General features: G+C 33.0%; 1 protein-coding gene across 1 annotated transcript; it reads right to left on the minus strand.

Annotated features, from left to right (window-relative positions):
- Positions 1 to 7,888: 7,888 nt before the first annotated feature.
- On the minus strand, positions 7,889 to 14,836 carry LOC123562512 (uncharacterized). Its single transcript, XM_053541070.1, has 2 exons — positions 14,417 to 14,836; positions 7,889 to 9,202 (listed from the first exon to the last, which is right to left on the minus strand). Exons 1-2 carry the CDS (start codon positions 14,438 to 14,440, stop codon positions 8,387 to 8,389), a joined length of 840 nt encoding a protein of 279 aa, XP_053397045.1. The 5' UTR covers positions 14,441 to 14,836; the 3' UTR covers positions 7,889 to 8,386.
- Between the last annotated feature and the right edge of the window lie 11,919 nt (positions 14,837 to 26,755).

The following is a 26,755-nucleotide window of genomic DNA, read 5'->3' on the forward strand; positions in this document are numbered from 1 at the left end:
AGCAGAAATTACAAAAGGTACTGCTAAGCCTTTATGATAATTCTTAAAATGTATTTTACTTCCCAGTTTTGGCATTTTTACAGCTTGATCACCATTAATAGCTAAACAATTTTTATTTTTACACTTTGTTTTGTTAAACATTAACCTATTAAAGTCTTTTATCCAAACATAATGTGTTATTTTGTCACAATTAATTAACAACATGTCACAATGTTCTTCATATTGATATTTTGAAATATGCAATGGATAAACATTATTATTTTCATAACCAGATATATTAAATGAAATATCATTCTGAGTTTCTATTTTAGGTATCTGATTTAATGTTACAGGGAATTTATTCCTTTATAATTGAGTTCCTCTTTATGCTTTTTGTAATTTGAAACTCTTTCAGAATGTTTTGTTACAGGAAATTTTTAAGCTAAATGTTACCATCTAAAACATTCATTATCATCATTCTTTATATTTATTAATTCTTTCCTTGGGTGTTGTAATGGTTTTGGTAATTCTAAATAACTTAATGCAGCTTATGGATTATATTTATATCTATTTATACAATGAGCATCAGCTTACAATATTCTCCAGCCACTTCCTTTTGAAATCCAATTACCAATCCCTTTTATTATTTCATCAAACGTTTGGCGTAAAGTGTTTTTTATTTTGTTTGTGTTAGTAATTTCTAAATTGAAAATAAGCTGATTTATATATTGTATCTGTTTCACTCATTTTCACAAAAGTTATTTTTAAAACAACATTTATTTTTTATACCTTTTAAAATTTAAAGTTCAGATTTAAGAATATCAAATGAGTCTTCTATATTGAAATATAATTGATTTTTTGGATCTTGTCTATATGTAATTTTAATTTCAAATTTCTTAAAATATTGCTTTGTAGACTTCTCAATTTCTCTAACAGCCATCTATATATTATATTTAGAAAGAAATGTTTAAGTAAAAAAAAAATAAGTTTAAGAAGAAATAAAATATTTAGCTTTAAATCTTTTTCCATTAGTTTGATATTCCACTTTTTACTCTGTTTTTCCCTTCACAGCAGATTTTTATTAACCCAGAATTAATATCAAGGTCGTAAGATGCTGCGTAAAAACTTTGTTTTTTCTTCATTTGTGTCACAATTGGTTGCAATTATCCTTTTAGAATTGTTTCGATGATTATTTGGTTTGGGACAATCACATAATATTTTAAATCTTTATTCTTTTCAAAAAGGTAAGAATCTATATCATTTTCCAATCCATCAATTACTTTATTTTTCAAAATGTTCACTGGTCAATTGATTAAGCTTTGATTTAATAACGTTTCTATTTTTCTTTACTTTTTTTAAAAATTTCCACCGGTTAATTGATTAATCTTTGATTTAATAACGTTTCTATTTTTCTTTACTTTTTTATTGGGAATTGTTCCTTTTCTCTTAATTTTGTTTTATTTCTCTTCCTTCATTCCATATTCTTCCTAAAGTACAAGATAGTTATATTGAAATATCATTATCTATATTTCCATAAGTCATTTATATAATATACTTATAGAAAAAAATCTTTAAAACGCACGTAAAAAATAAATTCAGCAATCATATTTAATACAACTGTTCTTTTCTTTTTATTTCTATATCTGTTAAACTTAAATTCCTTCATATGCATTTCACGAGGCATTGAATAGTCTTTTTCTTTCTGCATTTCTAACAGTATTATAAAAATATCTTCAATAACTTTTTTCTCATCTTCTTTACTTACTTTTCCAATCCGTGCTTTTGTTATTAGTTCTTTTATCTTTTTATGATGTGATTTTGAAATATCTTTCTTGTCTTCAAACTTTAAACCTTTAATAAATATTGTAATTACTGCTGAAACAGCGCCAGCAAATGCCACAATTATAGGAATAGCAGGAACAAGTACTAACGCAACCGAGCAACCAAAAATACCTGCTGTAATTTGTAATCCTGTATTTACTCTTCCACAAAATTTATAACTTTTTCTATAAGCAGCGGTAAGTTTTGTTAAGTGGTCTATTAATTGATCTAATGTATCTATGCCATTAGAAATTAGATTTTTATTACTCATTTATATAATATATCTTTTTAATTATGTTTTTCCAATTCACTAAATGGTAGCCAGCTATTAAATTTTTCACTATAACCTTTCCATTTTACTAAAGTTTGTTTCTCCTTATAGTCACGTCTGATAACTTTTTTCTATTCTAAAATCCTCTTGCTTAGTAGGTAAATGTTCTTGTTCATAAAATGAACCCTGAATTATTTCATTATTCAAATCTTTGACAGTGTATGTTCTGGGATTTGTGTTTTTAATTCCATATATTATAAATATTTCCTCTGTCCACTTTGGTATATATCCTTTTTTCAAAATGTTGTTTAAGTTTGCTTAAGCGAACTCGGTCACCAATTTTAAACATTTGGTACTTTTGATACTCTTTGGTATCTTTAAATTACCAGATAAATTAAAGCAAACAGTACCTTTATTGAAGTTTTTTACTGGCTTCAGTCGGTGTCATTTTTATACTAGAATGTTTTCTTTTGTTATATTTGTCAACCATATCCTGCAGATTATCTAAATAATTGTAAGTAATATTTGCTGTAAAATATTTCCACATTATTCGTTTTAAACTTCTATTAAATCTTTCAATTACTACAGCTTTTCCTTCATTAAATGCATGATACATGTTAATCTTATTTTTATTGAAAAATGATTCAAAGTTTTTATTATAAAAGTCTTTACCTTCATCTACCCATAAGTTTGTAGGTGTTCCACCTTTTAAAATTATTTTTTCAAATGCTTCAATAACATGTTCTCCAGTTTTATTCTTCAACGGATTAACCTAAGCATATTTGCTGCATATATATCAATAACGGTTAACAAGTACTTTACACCCTTAATATATTTTGAAAAGCTTGCATATTAGCTAAATCAGCATACCAAGTATCATCAATATCACTAACTATCACTCTTCGTTTCATAAATTTTCGTTTAATTGGTTTATGTAACTCTTCTGCTAATTCGTCAATCCATGTTATTTTGGGGGGTCTTTTTGAGTGAGCTTTTAGCTCCCGAGGACTTACGTTCAAGTAAATACCCCATTTTCCCGTGTTTTGACTTTTTTTCCATGTGAGCTGCCAGCTCCCGGGGACTTACGTCCAAACCCAAGTTTGTACTTCATTTTAATTGTTGGTTTTACAAGTAAATGTTTGGCAATCTTTTCGCCAAATGTTTTTGATTTAGTGTTATTAAAGTTGGAAAGCATTTGCTTGTCACATGTACCTTTTTCACACGACTGTCGTAGCAAAAGTGATGGGCATTACATACTGCGTCTAGTTCATTAACAGGAGGTCCGTTATCTAAGGGATTTCCTGGCCCACAATAGCTATATCCTGGGAGTGTTAAACCTATTTTTAGGTAATAAAGGTAACATTACTTTATGAATATCTTAATTACCTCCTGTACTTTAACAAACTTTGATTCATTCTTCCACAAGATGAACAGGTAGCCATTATCATTTTTCTCCCTTTTTTGTTGTAACATAATGAGGATTTACATTATCAGTAAATTTTCTTTCTTTCAAACAATATATTTTATTCTGTAAACTCATCTATATCATATGTATTTCAAACTTTTTAATTTTTCATCAAGCTTGGTCAAACCGAAGGTTCTTTTTATTGGTCAGCATTGGTTACTTTAAACCAAGGGCTAAAGGTCAAATGAGGTCAGAGTGGCTTAAACCTCTAACTACTAATATATAAAATTAGTCAGTTATGTTGGCTCAAGATCAAGGTCACAACTCAAGGTCATAGTTTTAGCCTTCCATTATGTGTCCGCTCTTTATCTAGTAAAGCCCTTGAAGAATGTTCATGGAACTTTGGTCAAATTATCATCGCATCAAGAAGATGTGCAGAACTGATGACTCAGCCATGTTTGCTCAAGATCAAGGTCACTACTTAGTCAGATGTATAAGCTCTGTATCTCATAAACCCCGTTAAGGATTTTCATGAAACTTGGGTCAGATGATCACCTTATCAAGACGATGTGCAGAACTCACGAGTATATCGGCTCAATGTCAAGGTCACAACTAAAGGTCAAAGGTTTGAGCTCTGTATCCTTAAGGATTTTCATGAAATTTTGTTCAAATGATTACCTCATTAAGACGATATGCAGAATGAGTCAGCCATGTTGGCTCAAGTTGTCTCAAGTGGCCTCAAGGTCAAGGTCACAATTCAATATCAAAGGTTTGAGTTCTGTATCTCCTTAACCCCTTGAAGGTCACAACTCAAGGTCAGAAGTTTTAGCCTTACATTTTGTGTCCGCTCTGTATATTCTAAACCACTGGAAGGAATTTCAAATTCATTGATATCGGCATACATGGACTATTATCTATACAACGTAAATGGTTCAACCAAATACCATCCACCCTTTCACAACAGTGGCGGAGATATAGCTATCTTTCCGACTGCCTTGTTTTATGACCGGGGTCATTATTCTTTAAAACAAAATGACCAGAAGTCGTTATTCTATGGGGGTTAGTGTACATCGTTGCATCGTTCACCGGCAAATAATCTAGAAAGTGTAAATCATGGCTAATTAAACTGGACAATGGTTTAAGTACAATATCGAGGAATGTCTGAGTACCCATAAAACACTATTACATCAACCAGCAATAGCTCAAACTTTTTTTCCGGGTTTTAAATTTGGATATTTTATATTATATTCCTCTACAATAAGTTACTTTTATCAATCTTTAGCATAATAAATAATTGAATGAAGTTTTGTGTATGTAAAATGTAATAGATAGTCATAAAACAGAACATGTATGACGGATTACTAATTTTGTTGAAATTATATTATTTAAGTCCTTTGCTTTAAGAGTAAATTTCATTATAAATAAAATATATCGTTGCGATGTTAATAACCTATTGGTTTACTTGAGGCTGAACGGAAGACAGTGTCAAGAAAGACCTCGTTTGAGGTTGAAGATAAAAAGTGTTTTGTTTTCCTGAACTTCTTCGTGGCAATATTATCAATTGGAAAGGCATACCATATCAGGTGAATTGAAATCGGAGAAGGACTGATATTTAAAAGGAATACATAAACCACACAACAAACTCCTCTTAGGCAAAACTGATTATGCCATGCACATTTTCATTCATTTCTCAGGGTGTAGGGACATTGCTTTTGAAGTAGACAAGCCAAAAGAACTTACTTTGCAAAAACGCGTATGATTTATGTGAAGAAAAAAGGGAAAAGGAATGCACAACACCTGGCAACCGGAAAAGTACAGTGACATTCTCAGTCGAAGCTTTAGCCTTCCCTTTCATGTCGCGGAGAAAGACGAGTCTTACACATGCAATGTCTAATATAAGGTAGTTGAAGAAGGAACAGTGATTGGTGAATGAAAGGTGCTAGGGGGCGTGGGCAGTGTTGCATTTTCCATTACTGCCCATGAACAGACTCAGTCAAACCGAGTCTGCAATTTTCACTGTTTGCCTTGTTCTCGATGCTTCCGAGGGATCTAATTTCCAGATTTTATTTACTTCACAACAGCGGGTGTTAAGTGATGTGTGGCGGCCGTACAAGGTCGCCCTGACTTCATCTCAGTGTTTTTATATTTTCTGGTCCTTCGGGATCATTGATTTCAACTAATTTAGTATTGAAGATTGAATACTGCTTAAGCCGGTGCTAGGGGGCGTGGGCAGTGTTGCATTTTCCATTACTGCCAATGAACAGACTCAATCAAACCGAGTCTGCAATTTTCGCTGTTTGCCTTGTTCTCGATGTTCCGAGGGATCTAATTTCCAGATTTTATTTACTTCACAGCAGCGGGTGTTAAGTGCTGTGTGGCGGCCGTAAAAAGTCGCCCCGACTTAATCTCAGTGTTGTTATATTTTCTGGTCCTTCGGAATCATTGATATCAATTAATTAGAATTGAAGATTGAATACTGCTTAAGCCGGTTCTTTTGGGCGTGGGCAGTGTTGCATTTTCCATTATTGCCCATGAACAGACTCAATCAAACCGAGTCTGCAATTTTCACTGTTTGTCTTGTATTCGATGCTTCCGAGGGATCTAATTTCCAGATTTTATTTACTTCACAACAGCGGGTGTTAAGTGCTGTGTGGCGGCCGTAAAAACGCGCCCCGACTTCATCTCAGTGTTGTTATATTTTCTGGTCCTTCGGGATCATTGATTTCAACTAATTTAGAATTGAAGATTGAATACTGCTTAAGCCGGTGCTAGGGGGCGAGGGTAGTGTTGCATTTTCCATTACTGCCAATGAACAGACTCACACAAACCGAGACTGCAATTTTCACTGTTTGCCTTGTTCTCGATGCTTCCGAGGGATCTAATTTCCAGATTTTATTCATTGTCAAACACCAGCAATTAAAACATAGTGCAAGAGAAGAGAAGAAAAGAAGAAAAGTAAGCAGATGCAGATAAACATGTTGCTACATGTATGACGCTGTCAAATATTCATGAGATCTTTTTTGACCACCAAAATGCGCTTTATACCTATGTTACTTTAAACAATTGCAATCATTACATGATGAAAATGCGTTGCTTCTGTTTAGAGAAAGCTGAAAGAGATACGCTTTCTGCTTTCTTTGGTCGGAAGATAATGCTAAGTAAGGTTTTTCAGAGGTTGGAGCATTCCCTAAGCTTCATAATCAAGCGCTTTAGGTGAAAAATATAAATAACACTTAGTAATCATATAAAACTTTTTTTTAAACGCGTAAAGGGTAAGTTTTCTGTTGATAATTTAAGCATGTTTCAGACTTAGAATATGAATTTAGCAATGATTTTCATTTGCCAGTACAACCTATGTTTTTAGGCAATGTTGTTTTAAGTACAAGTTTTACTTCGCTTTGTATCTTTTACTGGAATATAACGATATATGGTCTAAAACATTTATTCGTAGTTGGTTCTGGCAAGCAAATCTTGAGATGATGCTGTCACGTGTTGTGCGCCAGAACTACCCATACAATTACAGTACAATCATGATCCTACGGAAAGCCAAGGGAGCGGACGTTTTTTTCGTAATACCGCATTTTCGTTCGAGCGCAGTATAGGAAATTTCGCTATACAGCACCTTAATATTTACACATCTTAACCAGTGGTAATTAAACGTGTGATTTTCGTATCGGAGTACATCTATACCAATTTTATATGTACATCTGGGTTTTCTACAAATCTTATTCAAATCTGAACTCAGATGGTATCAAGAACTTTAAATCCTTTTCTTTCTTCACCTTTTTACACTGTACACAAAATATAGACAGGGTACATTGTTGCACGAGAACAAAAATCGCAATTGCATATTCCGATTCAGCTACCATACACTGAATTTTTCGGAATAATAAAACGACAATTTACAGACGATCAGGACTTAGATTTTTTTCTTTATACAGTGACTGTTTGAGACGTATAGATATCGAAGTAAGTGTGGCTGGTATGCCATCCGATTTGATAGTTATAGGAGAAAAAATTAACCACTAAATTGTGTCATACTGTACAGCGTATATATTTCAAATTTAATTACGTTAAGTTTTCTCACTTTAATTACTGTTTACGCCCAGCCGTTCTGGAAGATGTGAAAACTTAGACGATACAGGTATTCGTAAAATCGCAATTAAAACAAGTTGAAAAACAGGCTTTAAGGGCATAACAATACATAGGAGCTCATTTTTCGTAAAATTGTATTTTCGTAAAAACGCGATCTTGTAACATAAAAATAAGAAGGAAAGCAGCCGGGACCACAACACAATTTCGTAGTATACCGGTATTTCGTTAAATTGCGATTCGTAGCACCGCGAATGCACTGTATATAACCATTTGGCGCGTAAACTTGATACTAAGACTGGGCAATTAATAGAGCCAGATCAGGTTTTATTTTTATTCTTACAGGTAAACTGAAATATGAAGTCACAATATTAAAAAAAGGTATAAAAAATAAAAGCAGCTTCCCCTTCATTTCTTTTAATTGGACACGTTTTAAGTATTAAGACAAAAAATCAACCCTCCTGTAGATGTTCGGAATATGGAGAGTGCTGGTTATTGTAATTGCCGTAATAAATCACATATATTCAGATATCTTTTATTAAAATCACGTTTTTTATCGCTATTCAAAATTATTTTTACCGTACTACTGTCTGACCAAAATTGCACAAATTAATTAGTCATGTCCAGTTTTCATTGAAGAAAAGCAGCATCCACATTGAATTGCATTATGTGATAAAACAGTATTTCTTTTAAACTTAGTAACTGTTATTTCACTGCTAGCGTGAATGTTTAGAAAATGGAACTCTTCACGTGGCTAGAAGACAAAGGCGCTGATTAAGCTTAAGATTTTATAACTGACTGTTTCTTATAACCCTTTCCTAAGCACAATTTTGGTTAAATCCTAAATATTTTTCTGAAATATTTTTGCTACAGCGCTCGCAATAATGACCATCCATATCGCCGTCAACATTTGATATTTTTCCAATAATATCATGTAGTGATGGTCCGTGTGCATATTTTTGATAAATATTTGTTTTTATAAAAAGCTGTTCTACTGCACTGATATTGTACATTTCGCAGGCTGGGTATGATGAACTGTGTAGCTCATGGTGTGGTGTAAAATGTTTTGTGTGCAATAAATGCCATCGCCAGTCCGCCGACATTTGTTTTCCGCAACATACTCTTAGTATATCCCAGTAGCGCAGGTATTCAGTCACTTTCTCCATTTGTTTGTCTGATACACGAAATATAGACTGGTATTCATACGCAATGAAATGACCACGTTTAGAAACCATACTAATGTCAGCTATATATGGGATTTCTATTTTCATATTTTTAATCTTACGTTTAGTCAATTCGAGCTCTTGTTTTTTTATGACAGGCAATGAGTTACTAGATGTTATGAAAATCCAAGAATTCAAAGGTAATGACCGAATCATAATATCTCGAATGACATGAGTTTTGACAACGGTATACTTAGCTGACGGCTGCTTATTGAAGTAACAACCGACAGAGTTTACTTCATCTTCATGAATAATAGCCATCAAAACACATAAAATTTGAAACTGTAGTGTTGTCGCAGTTCCACCAATTCCATATTGAACAATCCTAGGGGGAACATGATTGTGTAGCACTTTGTTTTGGGATCTTGTATATTCTTGAAGGCAATTGTGTATCCTGGTGTCAAACTGAAACTAAGCGATAACAATGGTTATTTTTTTTTGTTGAATTACATCTTTAACATGTGTTTATTTTGTTGTTAAACGTATGTTATTATTTATTTATCTAATCTAATCTAATTTAATTAATTATCAGAAAAAATTGCGTTACAAGAAACAACTTCGCAAAAATGCAAGACTTATCGTTCTGTTTACATACAATATTATGGGCGGCGGTTACCGCCAAAATTAGTAAATATACAATCCATTCATAAACAAGTCAGTCAGTGCAATACATTTCAATGTCGCCTAGTTCAAAACTCCATCCCGTCCAATATATTTACACTCAATGCATTGTATTTTGAAACCAGTTAATACAAAACTTCATTCTATCCATTTAAACATGGAACGATGCATTGAAAAACTTGTTGCGATGCACCGTAATATGAAATCATCCAATAAAACATGAAACCATGCAGCTCAATGTGAAACCGTTTAACACAACGTGAGTACGTACAGTGTAAGATGAAATGGTTCATTACAACTTGACGCTGTCTTATGCATATTGACACCGCTTTGTGTAATTAAGAGCGGTGTATAAAAGCTTGATGCCATGCAGTCCAATGTGAAGACGTTTAACGCAACATGAGTTCGTGCAGTGTAAAGTGAAACGATTCATTAAAGTTTGGCGCTGTCTAATGCATACTGAAACCATGTTATGTGATTTGGAGCGGCGTATCAAAATTTGATGCCATGCAGCCAAGTGTGAAACCGTTTAACGAAACACCAGTACGTGCATTGTAAAAGGTTAATAAGACTATCAGTTCATAGGTTTGACCTTTCATAAATATTGATTTTGGATCAGTTTTACATTACGTGCCTTCTGTTGCCTTAACGTATGTTAGGGTTTCACCTGGCAGCTAGGTATAACTTTTATTTACACTGTCTTGTGACTTTGGAACATGGGGCTAAGAGTGAGGCTAGGTGCACCATAAACCGGTTTAAACTCCCTAGTGGTGGTTTTGCCACTAACCGTTCCAAGGCGGTGCCCCACTTTGTTCCTGTATTTGTTTGTTTTGTCCTTGTGTTTTTATTTTGTTTGTATGTGTGGTGCGTGAGTGTTGTGATTGTGTGCCTTTGGGGAGGCTGTGTTTTTGGAACGTGGCTTTCCCTGTTGGATATTCTTCCTTGTTTTCACGTAAAATGTATTGAAATTTATCCTAAAACCGACCTTGTGGTAAAAATCTAACATTTAATTTTAAACATTTTCTTCGATTTATCTCAATATTTAAAGAGACCTTATTTCGTGAAACATCTTTCTTCTCTGTTAAAGCTTTGTCAGAAGTATGCTTCGTGAAACAGAATCAGTAAAAGAAAAAATAATGACAAAATTGAGTTAATTTTTAATCCTATGAAATTTATGTTTACATGTTTATGCTTTTAGACAGTATATCAAACTTAAATGTACTTCACAATTTTTGTTTGTTTGTTGTTTTTTTCTGGGTCGGGATTGAGGGTGGGGGTTGGGGGGGGGGGGGGGGGGGGGGGGGGGGGGGGGGGGGGGGGGAGTTGTTTGATTGTTTTTGGTTTAACGCCGTTTTTCAGCAGTATTTCAGTTATGTAACGACAGGCAGTTAACCTAACCGGTGTTCTTGGATTCTGTACCAGTACACACCTGTTCTCAGCAGGTAACTGCCAACTTCTCTACATGTATCCAAAGACCTATAATGTATATTATACAGATCAGCTTACGCGGAAAACCCATTCTACTCGATCCTCGGAGGATGGCCAAAACGAGTACCAAGGCTCCGACTCGAAGTTTCTTCGAGTAAGCCATTTTTCCGTCAAGGAATTTCGCTATCTGACTCCGAGGATTTATGTGAAGTCACTCGAAGGGACTCCGAGACGAATAATTAATTACCTATACAAATTTAAATGGGCCTTCGAGTAACTTCGAGGACAGATTTCAAATTACTCGGAGCAGGGTGATTATATTTTACACAGTGATAAGCGAAATAACACAGAATTTGTAAATAAAAATAATACTGAAGTATTTTTTATCGTACTTTAAATAAACCAAATTTTTCTGTTTACTTATGATATTTCATCACTTTTTGAGTGGATACGGCAGAAGTATTTTTATCCTATTTATAATTCCTTCCAAATGAATGAAAGAAAGACCATTTTCATAATGAAAATTAATCATTTTCTCCTATACTTTTCATTAATTAATAAAGGTCACTTTTCTTTCACGGTCATTATCTTAACGTTTATCTAGTCTTATACAGTTTCTAATTTAGTGCATTTTACATCAATTTATTTCTAAATCTAATTTGCACTGTCAGAAACTATTTCAATATAATATTTAACAAATAACAATTTTTAACGGCAGTTATTTGAAATTGTGTTTTGTTTTATATAATTCTTAATACTTAACATTTTACTTTTCTAGCGGGGGTATTCTAAAAGTTTATCTAGTTATAAATTATTCATAATTTAGTGCATTTTCATGACTTAATTTCTAAAATAAATTCGCGGTCAGAAATTATTTCTATATCAAAATTTAACAAAGCAGTTTCCTTTAACGGCGCTCATTTGGAACTTTGTTAAATTATATATGATTAATAATTTAGTCCATTCTACATAAATTTACTTCTACATCTAATTTGCATTGATTTTGAATATCATACTAAACAATTTACTTTTAGCGGGTGTTATTTTAACGTTTATCTATTTATAAATTATTCTTAATTAAGTGCATAAATAATTACACGACTTTTTTCCTAAATTTAATTTGCAATGTCAGAAATTATTTAAATATCAAAATTTAACAAATGACTTGACTTTAACGGCGGTGATTTGAAAGTTTGTTTAATTTCGTATGATTAATAATTTAGTTTTTTATACACAAATATACTTCTTAATCTAATTCGCATGGTCAGAAACTATTTCAATATACAAATTCACAACAGTTTCATACATTCAATTAAAAGAACAAGCTAATTGTACAAAAACAATTCGTCCAAGTAAGGAAATACTGCCTCGAAGTTTCGTCAAATCATCTCGAGGCACTCGAAATGACCGATTTATTGTTTATTACAGACTCGGAGTCGCGCGGAGTGGCCATAAAATACCGGAAATCATTATAGTGTTACCTGTATAATTTCGACTCGGAGTTCCGTCAAGTAATTTCTCGGAGTGACTCGACGAAATTCCGCTAAAGTAATAAAACTATAACAGTCGGTACTCCGAGTCAGAATTAGGCAGTACTCGGAGGAATTCCTCGCTATGCAAGATATTTCCTTCGAGGAAAAACGGAAAGTGGGTTTTCCGCTTGAGCTGATCTGTAGGTCTTTGATGAATCTGAGGATGAATGGTGTGAGACACAATGTCTTTTATCAAATCGTCACGGAGAACGACAAGCCCGGGCATCGGACTCGCGACCCCAAGATCCGTACATCTGCGCTCAGCCTAACTGAGCCGTTTTTTAAACAGTCCTTCATTTAAGTTGGACAGTCAGTTTCCTTGAATACATACTAGTATTAACTTTATATCCACAAGTATCTGCTACGTTCTCTAGGATCTCCTAACAGGTCGTATGAAATCCAGGAAACTGACTTTCCAACTTAAATGAAATATTGTTTAAAAACGGAAAAAGACCCTGTCCAACCAAAACAACAACAACAACAACAACAAAAAATGCTTAACATAGGAAGAAAGATGTTTCACGAAAGTAAGGTCCCTTTTAATATTCAGATAAATCGCAGAAACTGTTTAAAATTAAATGTAAGAATAGTACCACAGAGTTGGTTTTAGGACAAATTTCAAGATGTTTTTTTTATGTAAAACTGATCCATAATTTATATTTATAACAGGTCAAACTCGTCACATTTTGCTGCATGGCATCAAAGTTTGATACGCCGCTCCAAATCAAACAACATGGTTTCAGTATGCATTAGACGGCGCCAAACTTTAATGAATCGTTTCACTTTACACTGCACGAACTCGTGTTGCGTTAAACGTCTTCACATTGGACTGCATGGCATCAAGTTTTAATACACCGCTCTCAATTACACAAAGCGGTGTCAATATGCATTAGACAGCGTCAAGTTGTAATGAATCATTTCATCTTACACTGCACGTACTCACGTTGTGTTAAACGGCTTCAAATTGGGCTGCATGGTATCATGTTTTGTTGGATGATTTCATATTACGGTGCATCGCAACAAGGTTTTCAATGCATCGTTCCATGTTTAAATGGATAGAATGAAGTTTTGTATTAAATGGTTTCAAAATACAATGTGTTGAATGTAAATATATCGGACGGAATGGAGTTTTAGACTAGACGGCATTGAAATGCACTGCACTGACTGACTTGTTTATGAATGGATTGTATATTTACTAATTTTGGCGGTATCCGCCGCCCATACAATATCTTTAAAATCATTGTCAAAAAGCTTAAAAATAATCATTAGAAATGATATAATTAGTATTTTAGTGTTATAGTCGGATTTAACTAATGCACATTGGTTTTCACAAGCGCGTAATAATTGATCCTCAGTCTGTCAGTCATTATCCATCACGCAACTCATTCATGAGTATTTTACGAAATTAAACCATAACACATCACTGTTGAACATATTGTTGCATCAAAGTCAAGAACTGCTTGATACATTTAGTAAAAGTAACAGAAAAACAACCAGCAACTATTTACAATAAAAATATTCATTAAGATAACAATTCAAATATCTTAAAAAGTGCATAACATTAATCCATGTCATACTCTTGGGGTGAAAGACTCAACAATATTTGATTTGTATTTTTCATTTTGTTTCTGGAAGTGAGGCGATTATGGTCACTAAGACAATAGGGTCCATGGTAGCTCTTAAATACATTTCAAAGTGATGTATTGCAAAAGGAATAGATAGACACTCTTTTACAATTTTCCTGCTGTTTATTGAATTTCTTTAAGAAATAACAGACTAGCACCAATATCACTAGCATCTATTGCTAACTTTAAAAGTTTTTACCAAACTTTCGTGCCAAAAGAACTGATTCACACTTGAGGATGGCCTCAATTATTTTTCAAATGATTTTTGGCATTTATCATTTCAGATAAATTTTGGATAAGCGTTCAGCAATAGAAGAAAAACTTGGAAAATATTTTCTGTAATATCCTGCTATACCGAGAAAAGTTGTCTCTATTATTTCATTTTATTTCTTTTTTTTTTATTGGAAATGGAAACTCACAAATTGATTCAACCTTAGCAGCATCAATCATTTTTACTTGACCCTATCCAACAACTTGACCTAAGAAAGTAACAAGCTTTTACAAAATTCACTTTTTGATCAATTAATTGTCAAGTTTGCTTCACTGACTCTTTTGAAGAAATCCTTTATGGTCAACAGATGACTTTGCAAAGTGTCATGGTACATGTATATATGACATATTTAATCTATCCATCACATCCTTTAAGTCCATAAATATTGAAATTTACAAGCCATCTAAATGTTGCAGGAGAAATTATTCATTCCCAATGCCATTGTAATAAATTAATCCTCTAGACGTAAACATTGTTGAAACTTGATTTGCTCTGTCTAGGAACTTGCCAAAATCCTTTTAACAAATCAAGTTTCGTTACAAATTTTGCATGTTAAACTTTATCAATACAGTCGTCTACTCTAGGTATTGGAAATGAATCAGTGTTTGTAACGCTGTTAACTTTCCTATAATCTATACACAACCGGTAAGCTTTTGGAACAAGAATACATGGAAAGCTCAAGTTACACTTGCTTGGTCCAACAAATATTCAATTTCTTCTTTAAGATATTTTTGTTTGTTGGGTTCATTCTGTATGGATGTTGATTGGAGTAGAATCTGTTAGTTCAATGTCACCGAAGATTATTATCAGTTCTAGAAGATATGTCTGGAAACAACTTGTGGAAAATTTGTTTCAGATGTTCTCTTTGTTGAGGTTCCAAATGAAAACGTTTCTTATCCGGGGGGTTTAAGAATGTCTGAATTCTGAAGTTTTATTTGAACATAGACAGTGCTGTTATTATGTTCAACTTCACATTCTTTTGAATTTTCAATTTTCTCACTAATAGGCTAATTATCACTAATAGGTTGTGGGACAGCGTTAATTCCATTAATGTATTCTTTTAACATTTTATATGATATAATTGTTTTTGTTTGTGCCTCCGTGCAATGTTTATAATGTAATGCAGATCACTGACTTTTCAACCGTATAAGGACCACAGTATCTAGTTTTTAAGAGTTTACCATCGATAGGTAAAAGTGCTAAAACTATATCACCTGGTTCAAAACATTCATCATATTCTGATTTCATTTTGTTTTGAGCAGTCTGCAAATTATAACCTTGACTGCCTTGATTTTCTGCATAAAAGGCTGAAGATTTGTACCTTTTACGCCTAAGTTATGTTGTATTGTTTAAAATATGTTAAACATATACACCTCCGCACTTTAAAAACGCACCATTCAGAAAATGGGTCATACAGTTTTATTTTATATGACAATTCCATTATTTTTATGTGATTACATAAAATCATTATCTGGTACACAAACAAGGAACATTTAACAAAAATCGGTTAACAAAAACTGTTCATTTCGTCCTATTAAACAACACCACCCTCCAAGTCAAAATTCACAGACGACCAGTATGTCAGTATCTAGTATGTCCTCCGAGAGCTGCCACGTGCTAAACGTCTTACCTGTGCATAATAAGTCACGGATGAGTGGTTTTGAATAAATGTAATTTTAATTAAGCGACAAGTGACTAGTGTATTGGAAAAAGACATTTGGTATCATTTAAATTAATATTGGAAGACTTTATGCATGAAATAAGTAATAAAAATTCTATTCTATGTTGTGAATTTTGAAACTGAGGGGTACCAGATATAAACATCTTAAATAAGTAGTTTTTATTTATAGATCTTTTTCATTTTTGCACATCTTATGGAAGAGATATTGAGATTACTATATAATACAAGAATGAATAAATTGGTCCACTCAGAAAGTGTAATTTGTGTACATATCAAGTGGTGCGTTTTTAAAATGCGGAGGTGTAGTTGGAACCTTGGTCAGAATGTACAGATTTCGGGAGACCAACAAATGTGTAAACTTTAGTTAAAGACTTAACAATGGATTTGGCTTTTATGTTTCTTAACGGAATAGCTTTAGAAATTCTTATTGATTAATACATGATTGTCGAAAGGTACTGGTTCCCTGTTCAGTCTTAGGTAAGGGACAAACACTATGATTTTATTGAAAGATTTATTAAATGCGGGTATTGGCTACGTGCCTTTGGTATATTTTCTGATTAGGTTTGCCTACCTATTGACATGTGTGACAGCATTTACAAAATTTGGACACATCAGTTGTTAAATTAGGCCAATTAAATTGATTTAGATTTTGTGGTACATGGGCGTTTCATGGGCCAGGATATGAATTTCCTGATGATAAAATTCTGGGACCTCAATGTCGTAGTTTACTGTCCATTCATCAATAACAGGGACATCTGGTGGCCGCCATTTTCTCAATAAAATCTTATGTTGAACAAAATAGTAGACAGAGAAATCTTCTTCACTAACAGCTTTTTAAAACAACAATGAAATTTCAGGATCATTGTTTTATTTGTGAAAAACCTATGACCTTAGTTGAACAGAAAGATTTGATGAAGCAGAATTATTTATCTCAGTATCAAATGTTTCATTGATGAAAGTATCAGACAAATCTATGTCTGACACAAGATCACTCTCAATGGCTTTCTTAGCTATAGAATGGGTAATTGCACAAGAAGGTTAAAGGTGAGGGATTTCCTGCTCAAGTTGATCAGGTTTTTGATGATCCAAACAAGGTGTGTCAGTTTAATGGATTTATTACTACCTTATCTCAAACTACGTTATTCCTAACAGTAAAAATACACCTTTAAACTGGTAAGTCACGTCAAGTTCCCCCAGTCACAGGGCCAGTAACTAAATCTGATGTTAAATAAACATTATAGAGGGATACAGAAACAAAACCATACCCACCCACCTACCTCTCCCTCTTGAATAAGTACATTACTACTAGAAGAATTAAAAATCATGACGCGCATCTTCTATGAACAGCAAAAGGAAAGGCATCAAAGTGACACCAGTGCTACTTAGGGATGACGGACCGCTGTTTTGACGAATGTGCGTATAGTCAGGGAGTACGTTCCTTAGACGACGTTACAGTTGTTCCGTCTGGTGAACAAAATAGCTGGGAAGCTGTTTTTAGGTTAAATGCAACACAAATGTGCAATTTACAATATAGTCTTGTCTGCAAATGGAAAGGAAATTTAATGTAAATAATGCAAATTTAAGAAATGAATTGATTTGATGCAAAACAAATAAGATCGGGAAATTTAAACAAAAATTGCTATTACGGCCCATGGATTTGCCGATCTACTCTGTCGTTCATTTCGCATGAAACACTAAAAAATTATTTCATTTTGAATTTAGAAAGTTAACACTAGTTTGACCATTCATAATGTGAAGGTAACTGCAAATTATTCTCTGATACCGTATCAAGTGTTGGTGTTAGCACCTGTATTTGTTCTTTAACTGTAGAACTACTGACATTGAATCAATTGTAAGAATGATATGATGTGCACCACCACACGAAAAGGAAAAAATGGATAAGTGTACAGGTATTGCTTTCTTCATCATGCAGAATATTCACTATTTCAACATAGGGTTTTCGAGATTCACAACTTAATTAAAACAACTTTAAAGGTCCATTACTAAAACCCGAACGAGTATTATATGAAGACCAGAGTTTGTAGCTGAGACTTCCTATTTACTGAAAATATTGCTCACTGCATCAGATCTGACCAAATAGTCATGATTATATTCACGAATAACTAACAAATAAACAAAAAATATTGCCTATGTCAAACAGAAAGTATGTTTTCCGACTGCTTACGAACCCGTCGAGCATCTTCGGATTTTTTCGGAAGAATCCTCCGAAACGAGGCTATAATTTATAAATAAATGCAAAATATACTATATGCCCAAACAATAACGTGATTTTTACAAACTTAGCACATGGAATTCAACAATTTTGTAACTCACAAAACCTTCATGAAAATCATTCTTATAATACAGGTAATAAATAGCTATACTACAAGTTTGTGGGAGGACAATTCAGGCCCTTCCCGAATAAAAGTGTTTTTACAACTTCGTCTGCAAACTTTTTCAGTTAATCTCTTTTCAGTATAGTTTTAAGAATATAAATGAATAACTGGCTTACACTGCCGAAACAAAATGTGATTGAAATTTACCTAAATACACTGATTTATGTACATATGGCTGCATTAATTTAATAAGATTTTAGACATTAAACACATTGTCTTGGCCTAATATATGTCACTGTCAAATTTAAACAAATTTTGTACATTTCATATTTTTCGTGCAAGTCGTGTATAATTACCATCATGGAAATACAGTAATTTTGTCGAGCGTCTTTAAACAGATATTCGTTTGAAACAATTTTAAAATCACGTGATCCGGAAGAATTTCCGACCGATTACGGAAAAACGATAAACATGAAAGTAGGACAAAATGACCCCCCATGTCAGTCTAAGAAAATACAGAAACAATCATTTGTTTCTCTGTTCTTGTGTTGATTTCAAGGGAATATTGCACGGCTATCATAATGTTTAGTACTATATTACAAAATGTGAAGTCTTTTTTTAAGATTTATGTCTATTCATTTGTCTTTATTTTGCACCTTGTAACAACGCTTTAAAAATACACCAACAAACATGTTTCGGCTATTATAATCTGAGCAGATAAGTTTTATTCTCTAATATCAGATAAAATCCTTTCGAATTTATAAATCTTTCTTCGGGACACGTACGCGGACGCCGACGCATGACAGCAAGTGCAACAGCCCTATACATATTTTTCGAATAGTCTAGATAACCGTGATTTAAAATATATAGTATGAATGTATAGTATGAAGAGTTTGAGATGAATTGGTGATATCACTACTTTTAGTCTGCCTATGTATCCAAAAAAGAGGCCTAGAAATTGCGTTTGATGGCATTTTTTGTTAATGCCCGACAATCATGTTCTTTGTTAACTTTATAAAAATTGGTAAAGTTTCAGGGGGGAGCTGTCGCCTTCTAAGGGTCTTAGTAAGGTCACAGCACAAGTTCAAAGGCTAATAAATGCATTTGTATGTTATAAAAATCATATTTTCGCCATTTTTGCTATTTCTTAATATAAACTTGACATTTTTTTCGTGATAATTATGAATTTGAGAAGTAAACTATATTACTTCGTGTAGATTTTTTGCACTTGAGACTGGCAAAATTCAAAACGACTAAAGTTATTTCTACAGAATGAGCTTAACTTTTCGTACGCTCTGATACTTTTTTTTCATTTATGAAAGCTATCTTTCTCCTGTTTCTAAAATTTACGTTTCCATGCTATTTTTTTTTAAATGCTGGTTGATTGTCTGTATACAGTACAGGTAGAAAAAATCTATGGCGCGTTTTTTTATAAAGACTAGTACAGTCAAACTTCGTTTGCTTGAATTCGGATTGTCCGCTTGCTTTTTTTTTGGCTCAAACTCATCGTTAGGTCTATATAATGTATACTTCATGTTGGCTTGTTCTACTGATATCGCGAACACATTTGCTGGTCCCGTCGAACTCTAGCGAACATAATTTGACTGTACTGACGGTTGACAGATCTAAAGATCCCTTCGGAAGCACAGAACTCAAGGACGAATAAATAGCAAACTCGGTTTGATTTAGTATGTTTGTGAGATAGTATGAAATGTGCAAATTCTCTCAAGCATTATCTTAAATGGTCTACGCTGTCAATTTAAACTCTATTCCAGTGGTTTACGCATGTAGTTATTTCAGGAATATGTGGGCGTTTAGAAATACTATCTATGTACAAATATTAAACGATATCAAAGTTTAAATATAGATATTAGATAACCACAAATGTTATGTTTTTTATTTCATTAGCATAAAAATGGTACTCATTCATTTTTTTTTTTCAATCAGCAAACAATTTTTCTTTGCAAATTAACATTAGGCTATTATACGAACTGGTAACCGTTCTTCATTTGTTTTCAATATCTACAATTTTGTAACTGTTTGTTTATGTTTTTTCTATAGATGGCATAACTTCAAAAAGGCTTAATAATTGTCAGTGAATTTGAAAGTATATCGAATTGATTTGGAATTGACTAGTTATGTGTCTTTTGCTTTCAGGGTCACCTTATTGTTACCCTTACGGTTAAATGAATTTAAACCAGGCTATGATCGTTTCTATGTTTTATTATAATAAAATACTCATTAAACATTGCGTAAAACATTCATTCAAATCTCTCTGGCAATCAAAGGAAAAAAACAGGTGTAGAGTTAGAAAACTTGTTGAGTTTATTAATAATATAAACACCATTTTGCTATATTTAATAACTTAGAGGTCATTTTCAAAAGTTCAGTGTTGACCTTAAAATGTCCGTGACCTTGAAATTACATTAAAATAACCCTTGGATACGACAGTACCAAAAATATTTCTGCAATTGATCCGTATATAAAGATTAGCAAACATGTCAAGTATAACACACTTTGCCATTGTATACAACTTTTCCTAGATATATATTATTCTATATAATGTTATATATTATATGTATTTTTGTATTATCATTAGTTTTATTTACAAAATACTATGGACGTTGAGACACAATGTCTAAAACAATTTAAATGGTTATATAAAAAAATCGAGTGCATAACATCATAGTTTATTTGTAAATGCACTAATTTGACCTTTAATCCCATTATACTGTAATGGTGAACCCTAAAAGGCGACAGCCCCCTTTAAATGTTTGATCCTAAGTAACACTTTGTACTAATATCCGAGCATTAACAAAAATGCCATCAGAATATATAATTTGAAAAGTAGATCCCTCGGAAGCACCGAGAACAATGCAAACAGTGCAAATTGCAGACTCGGTTTGATTGAGTCTGTTCATGAGCAGTAATGGTAAATGCAACATTTTCCTAGGATATTGGCAGACTATTTAAACTTCAAATATTCGAATTGATAATTGACAAATTAAGATTATTCATTCAGAAAAGCTGTAATCAAAAGTGTCTTCTTTATTCAGCCTAAAGGCTGTGCCCGTATGATCAGAATAATTTTTGATGCATGTACATTCATGCTTAGCATTTTCCAATCGGCAGCCTTTCTGTAGATCGATCTTGTGAGGGATGTAGCCGTTCTGCAAATCGCCCTATGAGAGATGTAACAATTCTGCAGATCGGCCTTGTAACTTATACAGCCGTTCTATATAGCCAATCTAGCAGCCTCTTCTGAAATTTCAACCTGTTTTTCCATTCAAGAACGTTTTAACCTCAGTGCCAATACACTTTTTTTAATTCTTCAGGTAACATTTCCTGCCTCAGCTTACCAGAACAAGTTCCTGTCTTATTTTATGTACACAGCCTATCAAATAACTGCTCTTTAACTCAGGCAACAGGGGTCTGGTCAGAATCTTTTCTACAATTTTGAAATCTTGCCTGTAAGCATCAGGAAAAGGCTCATAACTTTTTAAGATGACATCTTTGACAACATCATAATCTGAGTTTTTTTCTACATACAGCTTTGTATAAATTTCACTGGTTTTGCCAATTAAAACACTTTGTAAGATAAGACCCAAATTTTGGGCCATTTAATATTTTCTGCTATTCTTTCAAAATGCATGAAAAATTCATCACTTTTTTCTGGAAAGGTGGAACTAACCTATTATTAATATTTTGACGACATAAAAGTAAGAAGAACTTGAAAAAAATCAGTTCTTTCACTTGACAGTTCTAACTTTTATATTTCTAATTTAAATTGCATTCGTTCTATCTATCTATCTCTCACTCATTTTTCTTGAAAATCAAACTTTAATTGTTTTTCTCTTAATTCTAAATCAGACTGAATTTCTGCAACGTATGACTTAGCAGATGAATCAAAAATGTCTATTTTTATAAAATATTGAACAATATTATTCTTAATTTATTGTCTAAATTTCCCTTGAGTACAGAACGCCCTTATCACATACATATAGAGCCATGCATCACATAAAGAAACTAAAAGTGAAAAATATTTCAGACCGGTTGCTTAAAAAATCCAACAAGTACAGTTTGCAGTTACATTCTGCAAAATACTAAAAAAATGAGGTAAGGCGTATAAAAAGGGTTGGGTGTTGTTAAAAGTGGAAAAAGCCAAAACGAGAAAATTCCTAGAATTTGCGAGGCAATATGGAATACCTGGTGTGCATCTCTGAGGATTACTTGAGACATGGGCAGTAATCAGGAAATATTAACCTACCTTTCCCACGCTAGCAGCATGGGTTTATCACATGTACTGGAAATGATGTTTTTAATACAATGTATTAACATGTTATTAATATACTATCCTAATTGCTGTTTGGTTTATTAGCTGCATTCAAAATGATAATGATCGTTCGATGATAATGACGCGAACGGGTTAAAACTCTAAATTCCTTGCTACCTTTAGATTAAAAAGAAATTTGTATAGACACACTCGCATCGAAGAATATTTGATTGAACAATCTTCAGTCTAATAAAAACATATTTGTAGTTATAAGAGTTATTATCTGCCATCAAATTATAGAGAAAGTTACATATTTTGCTAAAATCTTTCTGTTTATTAGTAATAGCCGTAAGCCAGATTGAAATCTATGCATCTAAAAGGCTTACCGTTGGCCTGTACCTTCCAATATATGTAGTGAGGAATAAAAACATAATATAAGAACTGCTAATTTAAATCTGTTAACAAGAAACAACATTCCGATCAAACTGATGTCCATATTTAAAGGGGAAATAGTAGAATATATCAGCTACAATATTGAATATAATAAAAAATCATATCTTTAGTTATAAAATAATTATCTGCCATCAAATTATAGAGAAAGTTACATATTTTGCTAAATTCGTTCTGTTTATTAGTAATAGCCGTAAGCCAGATTGAAAGCTATGCATATAAAAGGCTTACCGTTGTCCTGTACCTTCCAATATATGTGGTGAGGAATAAAAAACATAATATAAGAACTGCTAATTTAAATCTGTTAAACATTAACTATAATTTCAACGACAAATTTGATAATAAAGAATTGGACAATTTCAGTTATGATAGGTTAGAGTCATTTATCTTTACTATTACGAGCAATTGCTAGCTAATTTATAGGCTGTGGTAAAACAAAGGTTTTAAATGAACTTCTTTCGCAAATACAAGAGATATTTTACTGTAAGCTTAAGCTTACATTACTCATAAAGCAACATTGATTGATTTAGAGTTGTTAGTGGAACAGAATATTACATTGAGACAATATTAAACAAAAAGAGTGACATTTTTTACTGTTGTAACTGTTACGTATGTAGGGGTTCATACTATCGGATGAGTTTTGTTTTCGTGGAGTTTAACGTCGCGCCGACACATTTATGGCGACTTACAAGCTTTGATGGTTGTGGAAGACCCCAGGTGACACACTTTGCATTTTTCATCGCGATCGGACACCTTGGTAGAATCATCGAACTTACGTAAATCGGTTTGATGGCTTCCTCACATGAAGAATTCAATGCCCCTAGAGAGACTCAAAGCGTCAAGGTCACCAAGTTGTTATATTTGGAATTATTTTCATGTTAATTTCTTTCGAAAGCTTCGCTTATACACATATATTATGTTTGTAAGTAGAGGTGTCTTATTGAGACATAAATTAATTTTACTGTTTTCTTGGTAATAGCTTTGTCATGCTTAGCAATTTTTTAATACCACTTACCATTTATAAAACATTTAGTAAATAAAAATAGGTGTACTATCTTAATCTGCCTTTTCGGGAAACAAACAACAAATGGCACTTTGCATCCTGAACAAGGCTATTTAAACACACTTATCATACCTCCGAAAAAAAATTAGGAGGGAGTACACTGGAGTCACCATGCCGGTCCTTCCGTCCGTGCACCTGTGAAAATTCATGGGCGAATGAATGGACTGTGTTTATTTCAAGCACAAAGATAATATATCTTATAAAATACAGTTCAAGTTGTTCAATGTGGATCACAATCCGCCAATATTTGGCCCTTTTTTGGATTTGTTTTTAAAAATGTCAATTTTTGTTCAATAACTTTTGAAAAGATAAATGGATTTAAGTTATTCTTGGTACATGACTGTAAAATACAAGTCAAATGTGATTTTAAATACAATCCAATTCACCTATTTCTGTGGAGTTATGGTTCTTTTGAATTTAAAATTTGGTTGTCCGTACAATTACTCCTGAATAGAAAAAATAACTGCATTTATTTCATTACACACACACACACCGATATATATATATAATCTTTAAATACAGATGAACAATTTTCAAGATTGAAAGAATGAATGCATTGAATTCTATATATATGCAGCTTGTTTTTGTCTCCTTTTCATTTTCTTCACATACTTCCGTTTTACAAAACAAATACGGGACATATTAAGTGATGGAACATGTGTCTGTCTATCTGACAAAATTTTTAACCGGAGCATAACTTTATAAACATGCAAGATATTGACTATAAACTTGGCTTATGGGTAGACGGTGATGAGACGATGTGCAGAGCCCATGCAACTCTGTAGTCAAACGGTCAAGGTAAAAATATGAGCAAAAAGGTCCAATCTGTATATCATATGTCACGCCTGGAGCATAGCTTAAGGTACTTCCACCATCTTGAATTTAGGGTGACCTTCATTTGTGGTGTGGAAATATAATGAACAAAAGCTTTCAAATGCAGCGTACAAAAACAGCTCAGTTTGCCAGACCTGAACTAAAAGTAGCAGTATAAAAAGTAAACCTAAAATTTGGAAATGAACAAAGAAGATATTTTACCTGTATTTTTCCCAATTTTTGGTTAGATTTATAAATCCTTTCAAAATACAATGTACTTCATTAAAAATTCATGAATGGCAAAAGTTAATTCAAAGCTTCAATTAGTGCATCGGAGAATTGTCTTACTGAATAGAACTAAACTTATTACAAAATCTGTTTTCAAATCTGACCACCTCATGTATTAAAACGAAAATAAATCTCTACATATTGCTATTTTCAGCATACATAAAAGTAGTGCAATGTTCGGACAATGATTTTTCTACGTATGGTGTACCAAACTGCCTAAAATTGTAAGAGAAGTCTCAGACTTAATTTGGCAACGTTCAAAATTCTGTTCAAGCATTGTGCAAGTATAAGAATGGTTTAATTTATTATTATAGTGGAATTTATGTACTTACGCGCTGCTTATCTCACGGAAAATTTGGTGGAAATGGAATTTTCGGTACTTCCTGCGGTAACTACCGAAATTACTTAACGTAACTTTCTCACACATAAGTGACTGTATATTTATAAATCATAAAATAAAACAATCAAAATATTTGCTTTATCACGATATATGCAAATATTGTTAGACAATCTTGAAACATTTGGCCACAGTATTTCCGCATACTGGTCCGGGACAAGTTCGATGTGTATAGTGATCCCCTATTAGATGTTTCATGCGTCGTAAACTAACCAATTTTGATCAATCGACTTTTTATACAATATGAGAATTTATGCAGCATGTTTTTCAAAACACAGTGAGAATAAATCGCAGAAAAAAATGTACAGCCAAATATGTTAGGAGGTAATACAATTTGTATACAATTGTAGATAACTACGAAACGTTTTACAAAATGCAATCAGCTGAACTTCTCACGCGAAAACCTGATAATTAAAATCAGCAATATCTCAAAAGTAACATTTCGGTATCTTGGTTCTTCGTTAAACAATGATATTTTTTTTACACTTTCATATATTTAATCTGATAATAAATATGTATTGAAATTCCGGCATAGAAATGGACACTGACTTTACATTAGTGATTAATGCGGTGTTGACAGCGGAAGCAGCGGTCCAGTACTAAGACTGTCTATGAAACCAAGGATAACGAGTTCTTTATCTGAAAATTACGAACATTGGGATCAGTGTTCAGTATACACCTGAAAATAATAGACTTGCTATTATCGAGTGCACACTTGTTTTTATCGTCGTTAATGTAAAGTAGACTCGTACATATGCATAATATCATAAACACTTCTTAATGTATGTTCTCTGAAATTAACAAATAACTGGCTCACCTGAGACACCATACTTTAAAGTAAATTCAGTTTATTCACCATGAGGTTCAAAATGCACGGGAGTCTCGTGATAGTACATGCGTTAATTTCACATGGTTGAAGTGTAAACAAATAGTTAAATTTGCTTCGTTTTATTTCTCACGGAAAAGATCGGACCGTTTTTTATATTGGAATAATTGTAGAACATATATGCATTTAAAGTTGAAAGCTGATTGTTTTCTACAGGACGTAAAACTGAAACAAGTAAGCACAATCTTCCTCAGGTGAACTTTGACATTGGTTACGAAGAGAAATCCGTTTTGTGTCATCTTTAAATGCGTTGTTCGGCTGAAACGTATAGTTCCCGGAAAAGTTCTAAAATGGTTTATT

The sequence above is a fragment of the Mercenaria mercenaria genome, chromosome 4 (assembly GCF_021730395.1).
Source record: "Mercenaria mercenaria strain notata chromosome 4, MADL_Memer_1, whole genome shotgun sequence".
Lineage (NCBI taxonomy): Eukaryota > Metazoa > Mollusca > Bivalvia > Venerida > Veneridae > Mercenaria > Mercenaria mercenaria.

Excerpts from the sequence above, each read along its gene's own strand:
- LOC123562512 (XM_053541070.1), bottom strand. The coding sequence starts at position 14,440 with ATGCTGCTAAGGTTGAATCAATTT. Across the intron at positions 9,203-14,416 it reads TGCTAAGGTTGAATCAATTT|TTTCAGTTTGACACCAGGAT; the intron begins GTGAGTTTCCAT and ends GTTATCGCTTAG.